A 12,813-nucleotide genomic window follows, 5' to 3' on the forward strand; every position below is an offset into this window, starting at 1 on the left:
ATATGCAAAGCATTTAATACAGAGCATGACACACAGTACACCTGTTGTTGTCGAGTCAATTTCAACTCATAGTGACCCTACAGGACAAAGAACTGCCCCATAGGGTTTCCAAGGAGCGGCTGGTAGATTCGAACTGCTGACCTTTTGGTTAGTGGCTGAGCTCTTAACCACTGCACCACGGGCTCCTAACACACAGTAGGCACTCAATAAAAAGTAACTAGAATTGCTATTATTGTGGTGGTGTGTCACTTATGCAAATAATATAACCAGTGATTGGCCTCCGCTGAAGTCAAAGTAGAGAGCTCAGAGTATTGATGACTACATATGAAGCTGCAGAGAAAGCCTCTAATCCATTTCTGGCTCCAGGGGCAAGGTAAGCATACCTATCCATGAATCTAACTACCTCTGAAACAAGAGTAGCAGACAGGATAAAACGTAATCTGATACTGGTTACCTCCAGATGGGAGACAGGGAGATGGGCTGGGGGGAAGCACATAGATAGCTTCAGTGGTATTGGTAATGTTACAGTTCTTAAATTGAGTGTGGATTCATGAGTGTTTGCTCTATTATTATGCTTTAAAACTTACATACACATTACATGTACTCTTTTATATATATCAAATATTATATAATACTATATTTAAGTGACTTGAATTCAATGCACCTACATCCCTCTATTTCTAGTTCCCGTTTGATAGCTCAAGACAGAATTACCATATCCCTTCCCTGTGCTTTTCTCCTAGTTTTCTTGGACTTCTCTCATAGTAAGTCAACACTGCCTTCTATTATAGTCACTTCCTGTATTAGACTCTGAGCTCCCTAAACCCAAGGACTGGTTCTTACACATCTATGTAGCTCTAATAGTAGCTAGCACAGTGCCTTAGGCAAAGCAAGTGCTCAAATATTTTCTGAATTAAATTCCTGCATTTGGGATAAAAGTTCATTTAATCAAACACAAACTGCTTTTTGGTAAGTGTGAAGAACTCATAATCAAATTCCTATTATATTCTTCCTTTACTCAGATATACTGGCTTGGGGTAGGGGATTATTTAACAACTCACACCATCCTTTATTTTCTAAGAATTGAAAAGCAGTACAACCATAATTTGAAATGTTCTTATTCATTCAATATTTATTGTATATCCACTATGTATAGTGTATTCCTCAAAAATTGTAACTTAATTAACAAGACTGGCAAAATAAATTATGGTATATCTAGTTTAAGAAAATGAATGAGACATGTTATTATGCATTTATTTTCAAGTCACATTGGTAAGTAAAAGGACAAGGAGGCGAATGATGTAAATAAATTATGGTATATCTAGTAGTTTAAGAGAACAAATGAGACTCATGTTATTATGCATTTATTTCCAAGGCACATTGGTAAGTTAAAAGACAAGGAGGGGAATGATGTTATTTCATGTGTGCTTGTCTATGCACAGAATGGAGCCCTGGTGGCGCAGTGGTTAAGAGCTATGGCTGCTAACCAAAAGGTTGGCAGTTCGACTCTACCAGTTGCTCCTTAGAAACCCTATGGGTCTAGTTCTATTCTGTAATACAGGGTCGCTCTGAGTCGAAATCAACTTGAGGGCAAGAGGTTACGCACAGAATATTTCTGGAGGGTTACACAAGAAACTGGTAACTGTGATTGCCTCTGTGAATGGGTATCTGGCATAGAGGGGAGAATTATTTTTCAATACATATCTTTTAGTACTATACAGTTTTTTGCAATGAACATGGATTACTTTTTCAACTAAAAAAACAGCTTATAATTTACACTTTCAATAAGGAAAAGGTACACACAAAAAATCAAATTGGATAAGAACAAAGAGCAGTATAACAAAAGAAGAAATGTCATGAGACAGTATGTAGTTAATTACCATATAAACAACAATTGCTTTTAGCTTCAAGGAAGAAATCACTGTGGAGTGATGTGGTCAGGGAAAGTTTCATAGCATAAGGGGGACGACCTAGATCTTGAAGAATGAGATTTGGATATGCTGTGTGTTGCGGGGAGGGGGAGAGGGATTATAGGGGAGGAAAATGCAGTGGCCAAAGGGCTCTGTGGCTGAAACAAAGCTGTGGGGTAGGGCTAGGAAGCGTAAGACCCGAGTTCTAGTCTTTCTTTGACCCTAAAAGCTGGAGGCTCCTGGAAGGTCATGCTTAACTTTCCTGTATCCATTGCTGGATCCCTAAAACAAAAGGTAATAGATGATCCCTTGGGTCCCTTTCAGCTCTATAATAACATGGCTACCTCCATAACTACAGTTTGGAAGGAAGATGAGGGTTATATTTTGGGGCTCCCTGAGTGACAAGAAAAGGTATTGGTTTGATCACAGGAAGCCAGTGAAAGTTTTGAAAAAATGATTATGTTTTAGGAAGATTAATTGAGTTAATATGTGAAAGCATCCAGTAAACACTATGTAAGTTATGGCTAATATTATTATTAGTCCAGCATCTTTTACAAGGCAGACTAGAGAGGAAGAGCAAACTAATTGGGAGATTTGCAGTAAGCCAGGCAACCAAGAGATCGACATGGGTCAGAACTTGAATGGTAGTAGAGAGTAAAATTCAGGGTCTTGGATTTGTTTGATTCCCTAGACATTCCTTTCTCTAATAAATCTGCTCCAAGTTCTTTGTTTCCTACCATATCCCAGGGTCCTATTGATTAGTGTTAGTGACAACAAGCATTTGGAGCCTGAAAAGTACTTCTGCTCAATCATACTGTCAGGTTTTTTAAGTGTTTATTCTATAGCCTGACTCTTTCTAGTACTGATCTTTCTAGAGTTATACAGGTTTAAAATACTGCTATTATTTTATTAAAATAATTTTCTTAAAAATTATACAACTACTACCTATCCATAATGGCAAAATTAGAAAACACAGAAAAGTACAAATTTTAAAAAGTAACTTACCCATCTGAAACTTGTAGAAAAGTAAATACAATGAGATGACATATTTGAAGACTCCATTTACAATACAAGGCCTGCTACCCAGAAGGCAGTTAATGCGGAACAGAAGCCAACCAAGTGCCACAATTCTGAACTCCCTGGATACACCTGAATGCCATGAATACTGTCATTTAGGTTTTCAATATAACTAATAAAATGTTATTTCTCACCTTTGTCTTCTCCTTGCTCACCAATAACCCATACTTCTTTTCCTGAAGTCTGTGCTTTCAAAACATTTGTAATAATATATTGTAATCTCTGTGAATCTAGATTACATCCAATTCCAATCACTCGATTTTCAGGAAATGCACTCAGCTTCCATGTCACATAGGTCATGATTTCCACTAAGTTGTGCATGCAAATTGAAAACATAAAGGTTATTTTTCATATACGTCTAGCCTAGCTCACAAAAAAATATTTACTATTTTAGTAAGTATATTAGTGCTTCTAAATACTCTTCTTAGGTGCAATATGCACCATGAAGTATAACATCTTTTTTATGTATATCAAAAGCATGAAACAGGTTTCAACATGATTTTACATAACTTTGTTGTTAAATATAAGGAACCCTCGCTGCGCAGTGGTTAAGCACTGGGCTGCTAACCAAAAGGTCGGTGGTTCAAAACCACCAGCTGCTCCACAGGAGAAAGATATGTTAGTTTGCTTCCATAAAGATTACAGCCTTGGAAACCCTATGTGGCAGTTCTATTCGTCCTATAGGGTCGCTATGAGTTGGAATAGACCTGACAATGAGTTTTAGGGTTCTTAAATATAAATTAAGACTAGAAAATACATCATTTCCTAGAATAGTTAAGCAAGGAGGATAAAACGGTACAGAAGACCAGAGAACAGTAATTTCTTTTCGTATCGAGTTCTCTTTTATATGTCTTAACAAGCTGAATTTCCATCTTTAAATGAAAACACTAATTCATATACCATTATGCAGTATAACATTATGAGCAAAAACATACTTTTTTCTTACATGCCAAAAAGATGTCAGGAATTGAGACCAGTGTCTCTCAATCAATTACTATAGAAAAACAAGCAAAATGCGTATCATGCTCCAAACACATATTGCATGCACTTAAAAAGTTTGTTTACCAATTTAGATCCAGTATCACCCAACTCTTTGAAAATATATACATATATTTTTGTGCTTTAGGTGAAAGTTTATACAGCAAATGAGTTTCTCATTAAACAGTTAATATACAAATTGTTTTGTGACACTGGTTGCCAACCCTGTGCTGTGTCAACACTCTCCCCTTCTCCACCCCAGGTTCCCTGTTTCCATTTGTCCAGTTTTCTTGTCCCTTTCCGCCTTCTTGTCTTTGCTTTTGGGCTGGTGTGCCCATTAGTCTGGTATACATGATTGAACTACAAAGCACATTCCTCACATGTGTTGTTGTTGACCCTATAGACCTGTTTAATATTTGACTGAAGGCTGAACCTCAGGGATGACTTCAGTATTAAGTTAAGAGGCTGTCTGGGGCCATACTCTCAAGATTTCTCCAGTCTGTCAGACCAGCAAGCCTGTTCTTTTTTTTGTGTGTGAATTTGAATTTTGTTCTACATTTTTCTCCTGCTCTGTCCAGGACCCTCTATTGTGATCCCTTGCCAGAGCATTTGGTGGTGGTAACTGGGCACCATCTAGTTGTTCTGGAAAAGTATTTCTTTTTTAAGTAAAATAGTTCCAAAGCAATTTACAAACTACCAAATGTTTAAAATGCACTTTGTCACTCTTGCTAACATTTTATGATACTTTAGAGTTAACAGAGATCTTTCACATAACTCATTACACTTTTCTCCTGAGTGTTTTACCATTTTCCCACCAAGAAAGGCATGGCTGACAACCTGGAATATAATACCATGTTACAGAAAAAATTTGAAGTTATAACCTTACTAGCTAATATCAGTAATAAGAGGTAACTGGCTGACAGGATGTGGAAATACTGTATTATTCATTATAAGAGCAATTTAACTGAATAATGTGTAGCTGTCCCTTTATAAAGGAGCCCTGGTAGTGCAATGGTTAAAACAATCGACTGCTAACCATAAGGTTGGTGGTTTGAAACCACTAGCGGCTCCGTGGGAGAAAGATGTGGCAGTCTGGTTCCATAAAGATTTACAGCCTTGGAAACTCTATACAGTCACAATGAGTCAGAATTGACTCAATGGCAGTGGGTTTGGTTTGGGTGGCTCCCTTTATAATATAAAATTTTATAACTTTATCAGTAATGGAAATTCTACTGATACACTGGGCCATCAAATTAATTTAAAATAAAGACTTTTACCTGGTTGAGATGCGACGAGCAGGACACCATGTTGACTGTAATGTCCCAGAGCTGGGACAAGGGCTCTAAACATATCCACATTGCTCTGCACCACATCAAGGTAGGACTGAGAACTACCCAGAGAATTGACTGTGAGGATCACCACCTTGGAACGAGCAGACGCAGACAAATCTAATGAATAAAAAGAAACAGTCTGAGCTCAAGATCTAGGTTTTAATCAAGTTCTAGTTCATGACAATAATGTCTTTTCTACAAGTAGAGAGCTTTTAGGCACATTTGTCCCCAGATCAATCCTATCTCCACAGGAAGTATACAGCTCAGAAGTTGCTGAGGTTTGCATCCAGAAAGAGAGATAAGAGCAAGAGTGCATTCAAAGAAGGAAAGATAGCAATAAAGATAAATAAAAGATCCAGAACCTATAAACAAGGACTTACTGCTTTTACGTAATTTATAATTTTCTAAGGCAAAATAAATAATATGCTATAGACAAAATGAACCTATAATCAATTATATCTATGATTTTTAAACTGTGAGCTTAAAAGTCCTAGAATTCCCTGAAAGTGACTCTGAGGTCATCTGGGAGGAGTGGTGAGAAGTGGAAAGAATGCTGGTAGTTAGGGCTCCAGGTCCTTTATTTTGACCTCTTCAAGCAGAGTAGCTCTGCTTTCATCTGTCTTATTTATTAAGGATTCTACTCCAAAGGCAAAAAAAAAAGGCTTGACAAAGTATCTTGGCTCATTTGTAACCAACTCTTTATTATACTGAAGCCCAGCTGTCCTTGGTTTTAGGTTCTTCTTTCAACGGGACCTGCAGGTAAACAACTTTTATGACTTCAAAAAAGATGGTCTATAGAGTTCAATCCTGTGATCCTCAAGCACACATATGCTATTTCACAACTACATTACTCTCTACTGCACAGTGTGTTTTGCAGTAAGTAAATGGGGTAATGGGAGTGACTGCTTAATGGGTATGGAGTTTTCTTTTGGGGTGATAAAAATGTTCTGAGACTAGATAGTGGTTATGCTTGTATACCATTGTTAATGTACTAAATGTCACTAATGGTAAATTTTATATTATGTGTATTTTAGCACAATAAAAAAGATAAATATATACTATTTAGTATAAGAATAGGTACGAACTAGTTCCCACCAGGTCCCCCATTCTCTACCCGTGAAGCAACTATTCTTACCAGTTTCTTAGTGTTCTTCCGATTCACTCTATTCATGCACAAGCATCACTGTTTATGTATGTATGTATATGTTTGCATGTGTATTTGCATGCTCATATGTACATATGTATATCCTCTCAAAAATGTTTTAATAGCTATTTAAAAAAACCTAAATGGAGCAAAGTACAACTCTAGGATGACCAGTCAGTTGCAATAATCTATGCCTGTCATAATGGGTCATTATTAAAGTTTCCAAATGAGCTTTATTTCTCAGAATGATTAATGTACTTCTTCATGCCATAGTAGATATTTATTAGATGTTACCATATTTAAAATTACTTCATATAATAGTAATTAAATTAAGTGCTATTAGGAATATAAAACCAAAAACAAAATCCACTGCTGTCAAGTCCATTCCAACACATAGCGACCCTACAGGACAGAGTAGAACTGCCCCATGGGGTTTCCAAGGCTATAGATCTGTACAGAAGCAGACTGCCGCATCTTTCTCCCACAGAGCAGCTGGTGTGTTCAAACTGCTGTCCTTTTGGTTAGCAGCCGAGCACTTTAACCACTGTGCCACCAGGGCTCCTATTGGGAATTTACAACACCAAAATTAATAAGGGGGACATGAAAGTTGTCCGAAGATGATGTATATTCATTCAACATTCAACAACCAATTACTAAATCCCTACTAGGTGCCAGGCACCATGTGCTATACATCTACTCCAAGGATTCTATTCTTTCAATTATCTGAAGCAATAGTTATTGATGGTTAATGAAACACATAGGAAGAAACAATCTCCTCAGGTCCTAAATGGCCTCACAACCTCTAGAGTCTGACTTGGAAGAGTTAAGAAGTCCCTTAGGAACGTCAGTACCTGGAAATCATAGGCACAAGAGAATATCCAGCTCCCCAAGGGATCCTCTACATGAGACCTATAAAAGGATCATTAAAGCAACTCTTGTACTCTTTCCAGAGTCAGAAAATGAATATGTTGTATCCTCAGGGATCCAGAGGCTTACTAGTACTATTACAACCAATTTTTCTTTTTATTGTGGTAAAACATATATAACCTAAAATTTGCCATTTTAACCATTTTTTAAGTGCACAATTCAGTGACATTAATTACATTCATAATGTTACACAACCATAACTTCTATTTTTGAAACTTTTTTATTGCCCCAAACAGAAACTCAGCACTCCTTAAGCAATACCTCTCATTCCACCCCCTGCCCCTGGTAATAAACTCTGGTTTCTATGCATTTGCCTATTCTGGATATTTCATATAAGTGGGATCATACAATATTTGTCCTTTTGTATCTGACTTATTTCACTCAGCGTAATGTTTTCAAGGTTCATCCATGTCATAGCCTGTATAAGAACTTCATTTCTCTTTATGGCTAAATAATATTCTACTGTATGGATATACCACATTTTATTATCCATTCATCTGTTCATGGAAACTTGGGTTGTTTCTACCTTTTGGCTATTGTAAATAATGCTGAAATGAACATTGGTATACAAGTATCTAAGTTCCTGCTTTCAAATCTCCCAGATATATACCTAAAAGTGGAATTGCTGGGTTATATGGTAACTCTGTTTAACTTTTGAGGAACCACCAAACTGTTTTCCACAGTGATTGCACCATTTTACACTCTCACCAGCGATGGACGAGGGTTCCAATTTCTCCGTATCATCTCTAAAACTTATTTCTTGCCTTCCCCGCTTTTTTAAAATAACAGCATCCTAGTGGGTGTGAAGTGGTATCTCACTGTGGTTTTAACGTGCATTTTCCTAATATGACTAATGATGTTGAGCAAATTTTCATGTACTTATTGGCCATTTATATATCTTCTTTGGAGAAATGACAACCAGTTTTTATAACACACAGGTATAATTTCAACTTTTCTGATCCACTGTTCCTAATTCATTCAGGCTTGTGAGACCCTGTGTCTCAATATTTATTTGGAAAATATGGGAGATGAATATATTGGACCTAAGGAAAGGCAAAGGAAGGAAGGCCAAACGACTGTAACATATTATAATCTGATCACAAGTATAACCTGGAAGAAACGGTTAAGGAAATATGTCTACTGCAGTTTATTGGTCTTTCAACAGTTTTTGACCATGCATCTCTGTGAGTAAAATATTTTTAAGCTAATATTTTTATAACAATTACAAAACATATGCAAAATTTCTAAAAATTACAAGGATGAGACAAAGAAAGTAACTTTTTAAAACATTTTACATTTTATTTTTAATGATACAAAAACTCTTCTTATTCTTATTAAAACTTATTATTAACAATATATTTTTAGTGAAAGCAATGTAAATTCTTTTTCTTAATCTTGGTTTACCAGTTGGCTATATACTAAGAGGTGTGTATTATTCCCACTTTACAGGTAAGAAAATTGAAGTTTAACAGACTATATAACCTGAGAAATTTTACAGAGCTAGGACGCAAATCCCTACCTGTCTAATTGTAAAACTACTGGTCTTAATTAATATGAGAAAGGAAGCAACCAGAGAAAATAAATTCCTATTAAGGTATAAATCAGAGACAAAGAATAAGTCCTCCTGACCAATCTGAATGTTATCCGCTCATCTGACTCTTCTTAATATAATCAGTTATAATCTCTGTATGAAATTGGGCAAGCCACTTAAATTATTTGAAACTTAGTTTCCCAATATGTGGAGCCCTGGTGGTGCAGTGGTTAATAAATCAGCTGATAACCAAAAGGTCAGCAGTTTGAATCCACCAGCCACTCCCTGGAAACCCTATGGGGCAGTTCTACTCTGTCCTACAGAGTTGCTATGAGTCGGAATCGACTTGGCAGCAATGAGTTTGGTTTGGTTTTGGTTCCCATTATATAAAATGAAGGATTTGGGGCACCAAGATGGTGGAGTACTCAGACGCTTCCAGTGGACCCTCTTACAACAAAGACCCGATAAAACAAGTGATTCGATTATATATGACCATCTGGGAGCCCTGAACATCAAAGGCAAAGTTGAGGAACCAGACTGAGTGGCAGGGGGAGGGAGAGACGGTTCGGAAGCAGAGAGGAAGTGCCAGACCTGACCCAGTGAGAGACTGAGCCCCTCAGGCCTGATCAGCTCGGGAGTGAGCGGTGAGGCAGGCAAGCAGCCATGCTCGGGAGGCGTATTCTGCACAGGAAGAGACCCAGCCGCTGAGAGTCTAGCCGGCCATGCAGAACCAGTGAGAAGCAGCCCTCGATCGCCGAAAGATAAGTATTTGCGTCTGACCTACCATGCGTATCAAAAACACCCGCTTTAGGGAAAAACCTCTATCCCATTTACCTCCCCACTCCCTGCTCTGCGTTGGGTCCTGACCCAGGTTCAGCAATTGCCAAGTCCTCTGGGCCGGAAGTAGGATCCGTCACATGCCCTGAGCCATTCTCCCTGCCTTGGAGAGTGAACAAATTAACAAATGGGAAAAAATGAACTGCCGGCACCCCTAAGCCAGGAACTCAGGGTAGGCACAGCTCTTTTGCCTAGACACAAGCATAAGGGACACACGGACTTTGAGTGCCTCATCCCCTGCATAGACTTGTGTAGGCCCATTTCAACATCGTAGGCACTCATTACCGCAGTACAACACAGTATATACCTGAAGTCTAACTTGAACTGTTTCAGCTGTGAAGTGGAAGGTTCGTGATATTTGACTCTGCTCTGCCCATTAAGCAGGGTCTTCACCTACCCACATCAGGAGCCTGAGGACTGGTGGCTCCACCCATGCCACCTAGCCACCTGCAATAGGGGCCCAAGAATAAGAGGTGCCCCCAGTCCTTACAGCCAACAGCACAGGGTGCTCACGGTCCAGCTGCAAAACCCACCCACCTACATGCTCCAAGGAACAGGGACATGCCTTCCTTCTGGACACTCGGGGGCAGCTGTCAGCCCCCTGCCTTGCTCAGAGTGTGTCCCCCTGCTGCAGCCAGATGCCTGTGCCTATACCAACCATCCATGCCTGTCTAGGACTGTAGGTGAGAGCATACACTACACACTTGGTGGCTACGTACCTGGGCACCTGAGCTGAATCCATACAGGAGGAGTGGGCGGACTCCTGAGCTCACATACCTAGTAACAGATCTAACCACCTGGTGACAGGACATTAGAGCTTCAAAGGTGCCAATAATCAAGCTAGCTCACACGAGCAGCCTATTTGTGCATATCAAAACAAAACAAGAAGCTAGGACACAATAAACATAAAATAAATAAACATAACAACTTATTGATGGCTTGGAGACAACAGTCAATACCAAATCACATAAAGAGGCAGTCCACGATGGATTCAGCAAGCTCCCAAAATAAAGTATCAAGAAATTTTCCAGAGAAGGAAAATTTCTTGGGATTACTGGAGTCAGAATACAAAAGATTAACATACAGAACTCTTCAAGAGATCAGGAAGGAAATTAGTCAAAACACAAAACAGCCAATAGAGAAAATTAAACAGATTAGAGAAGAGCATAATGACAAATTTAACAAGCTGCAAGAATCCATAGAGACAACAATCATAAATCCAGAAGATTAACAATAAAATGTCAGATTTAGACAACTCAATAGAAAGTCATAGGAGCAGAATTGAGGCAACGAAGTCAGAATTAGTAAGACTGAAGATAAAGCACTTGACACCAACTTATTTGAGGAAAAATAAGAAAAAAGGATTCAAAAAAATGAAGAAACCCTAAGAATTATGTGGGATTCTATCAAGAGGAATAACCTATGAGTGACTGGAGTACCATAACAGGGAAGGATAACAGAAAATACAGAGAGAATTCTTGAAGATTTATTGGCAGAAAACTTCCCTGATATCGTGAAAGATGACAAAATATCTATCCAAGATGCTCATCGAACCCCACACAAGGTAGACCCCAAAAGAAAGCCACCAAGACATATTATAATCAAACTTGCCAAAACCAAAAATAAAGAGAGAATTTTAAGAGTGGCTAGGGATAAACGAAAAGTCATCTACAAGGGAGAGTCAATAAGAATCAGCTCAGACTACTCAGCAGAAAGAATGCAGGCAAGAAGGCAATGGGATGACATATATAAAGCCCTGAAGGAAAAAAACTGCCAGCAAAGAATTGTATATCCAGTGAAACAGTCTCTCAAATATGATGGCGAAATTAGGGCATTTCCAGATGAACAGAAGTTTAGGGAATTTGCAAAAACCAAACCAAAATTACATGAAATACTAAAGGGAATCCTCCGGTTAGAAAATCAATAACATCAGACAACAACCCAAGACTAGAACACAGGACAGAGCAACCAGATATCAACCCAGATGGGGAAGTCACAAAAATAAACCAAAGCTAAAACACTGAAAATAGGGAAACAGACGTCAATACATAAAAGATGACAACATTAAAACAAAAAAGAGGGACTTAAAAAATGTAGACATAGTTTTTTTATATGGAGAGAAAGTCAAGGAGATATAAAGAAATAAAAGACTGGTATAAACTTAGAAAAATAGGGGTAAATATATATTTTTTAAATTGTGCTTTAGATGAACATTTACAGAACAAATAGTTTCTCAGTAAACAGTCAGTACACAGATTGTTTTATGACATTGGTTAACAACCCCATGACATGTCAGCACTCTCCCTTCTCAACCTTTGGGAAACCTTCTTTTGGTGAAAATATATGTAGCCAAAGTTACACCATTTGAAAAGTTTCTACATGTACAATTTACTGACATCGATTACATTCTTCCAGTTGTGCTGCTATTCTCACTATCCTTTTCCAAATTATTCCATCACCATTATCTTCAACTCACTGCCCCCTAGGCTTCCCATCAAACCTTTCGAGCGCTGTTGTCAATTTGATCTCACATAGATAATTCTTTTTTTTTCTATTTGTACCTTAGATGAAAGTTTGCAGAACAAATAGTTGCTCATTAAACAGTTAGTACACATATTGCCCTATGACAATGGTTAACAACCCCACGACATGTCAACACTGTCCCTTCTCAACATTGGGTCCCCTATTACCAGCTTTTCTGTCCCCTCCTGCCTTCTAGTCCTTGTCCCTGGATTGCTGTGCCTCATTAGTCCCCTTTTGTTTTATAAGGCTGTCCAATCCCCGGCTGAAGGGTGAATTTCGGGAATGACTTCACCACTGAGCTAAAAGGGTGTCCGGGGGCCATACTCTCAGGGTTTCTCCAGTCTGTCAAGCCAGTAAATCTGGTCTTTTTTTTGTAAGTTAGAATTTTGTTCTACATACTTTTCCAACTCTTTCCAGGACCCTCTATTGTGATCCAAGTCAGAGCAGTCAGTGGTGGTAGCTCGGCACCATCTAGCTGTACTGGACTCAGTCTGGTGGAGGCTGTGGTAGCTGTGGTCCATTAGTCCTTTGGACTAATCTTTTCCTTGTATCTTG

The 12,813-nt window shown here is 38.4% G+C and overlaps 1 protein-coding gene across 7 annotated transcripts in view; it reads right to left on the bottom strand.

Annotated features, from left to right (window-relative positions):
- Positions 1-12,813, bottom strand: part of UEVLD (UEV and lactate/malate dehyrogenase domains) — a 43,319-nt gene that overhangs the window by 8,453 nt on the left and 22,053 nt on the right. For 6 of the 7 annotated variants that reach the window (XR_002825137.1, XM_023737713.1, XM_004369700.2 and 3 more), the window contains 2 exons: positions 5,243-5,413; positions 3,122-3,295 (listed from right to left, as the gene is read on the bottom strand). Coding sequence is in view for 5 of the 7 variants with exons in the window: in XM_023737713.1 (XP_023593481.1) it covers positions 3,122-3,295; positions 5,243-5,413 (345 nt within the window). In the remaining 2 variants the exon portion in view is untranslated. Of the gene's footprint in view, positions 1-3,121; positions 3,296-5,242; positions 5,414-12,813 lie in introns of those variants that run through there. The other variant, XR_002825141.1, reaches the window with a different exon arrangement.

Source organism: Trichechus manatus, unplaced genomic scaffold (assembly GCF_000243295.1).
Source record: "Trichechus manatus latirostris isolate Lorelei unplaced genomic scaffold, TriManLat1.0 scaffold00006, whole genome shotgun sequence".
NCBI classification, from domain to species: Eukaryota; Metazoa; Chordata; class Mammalia; order Sirenia; family Trichechidae; genus Trichechus; species Trichechus manatus.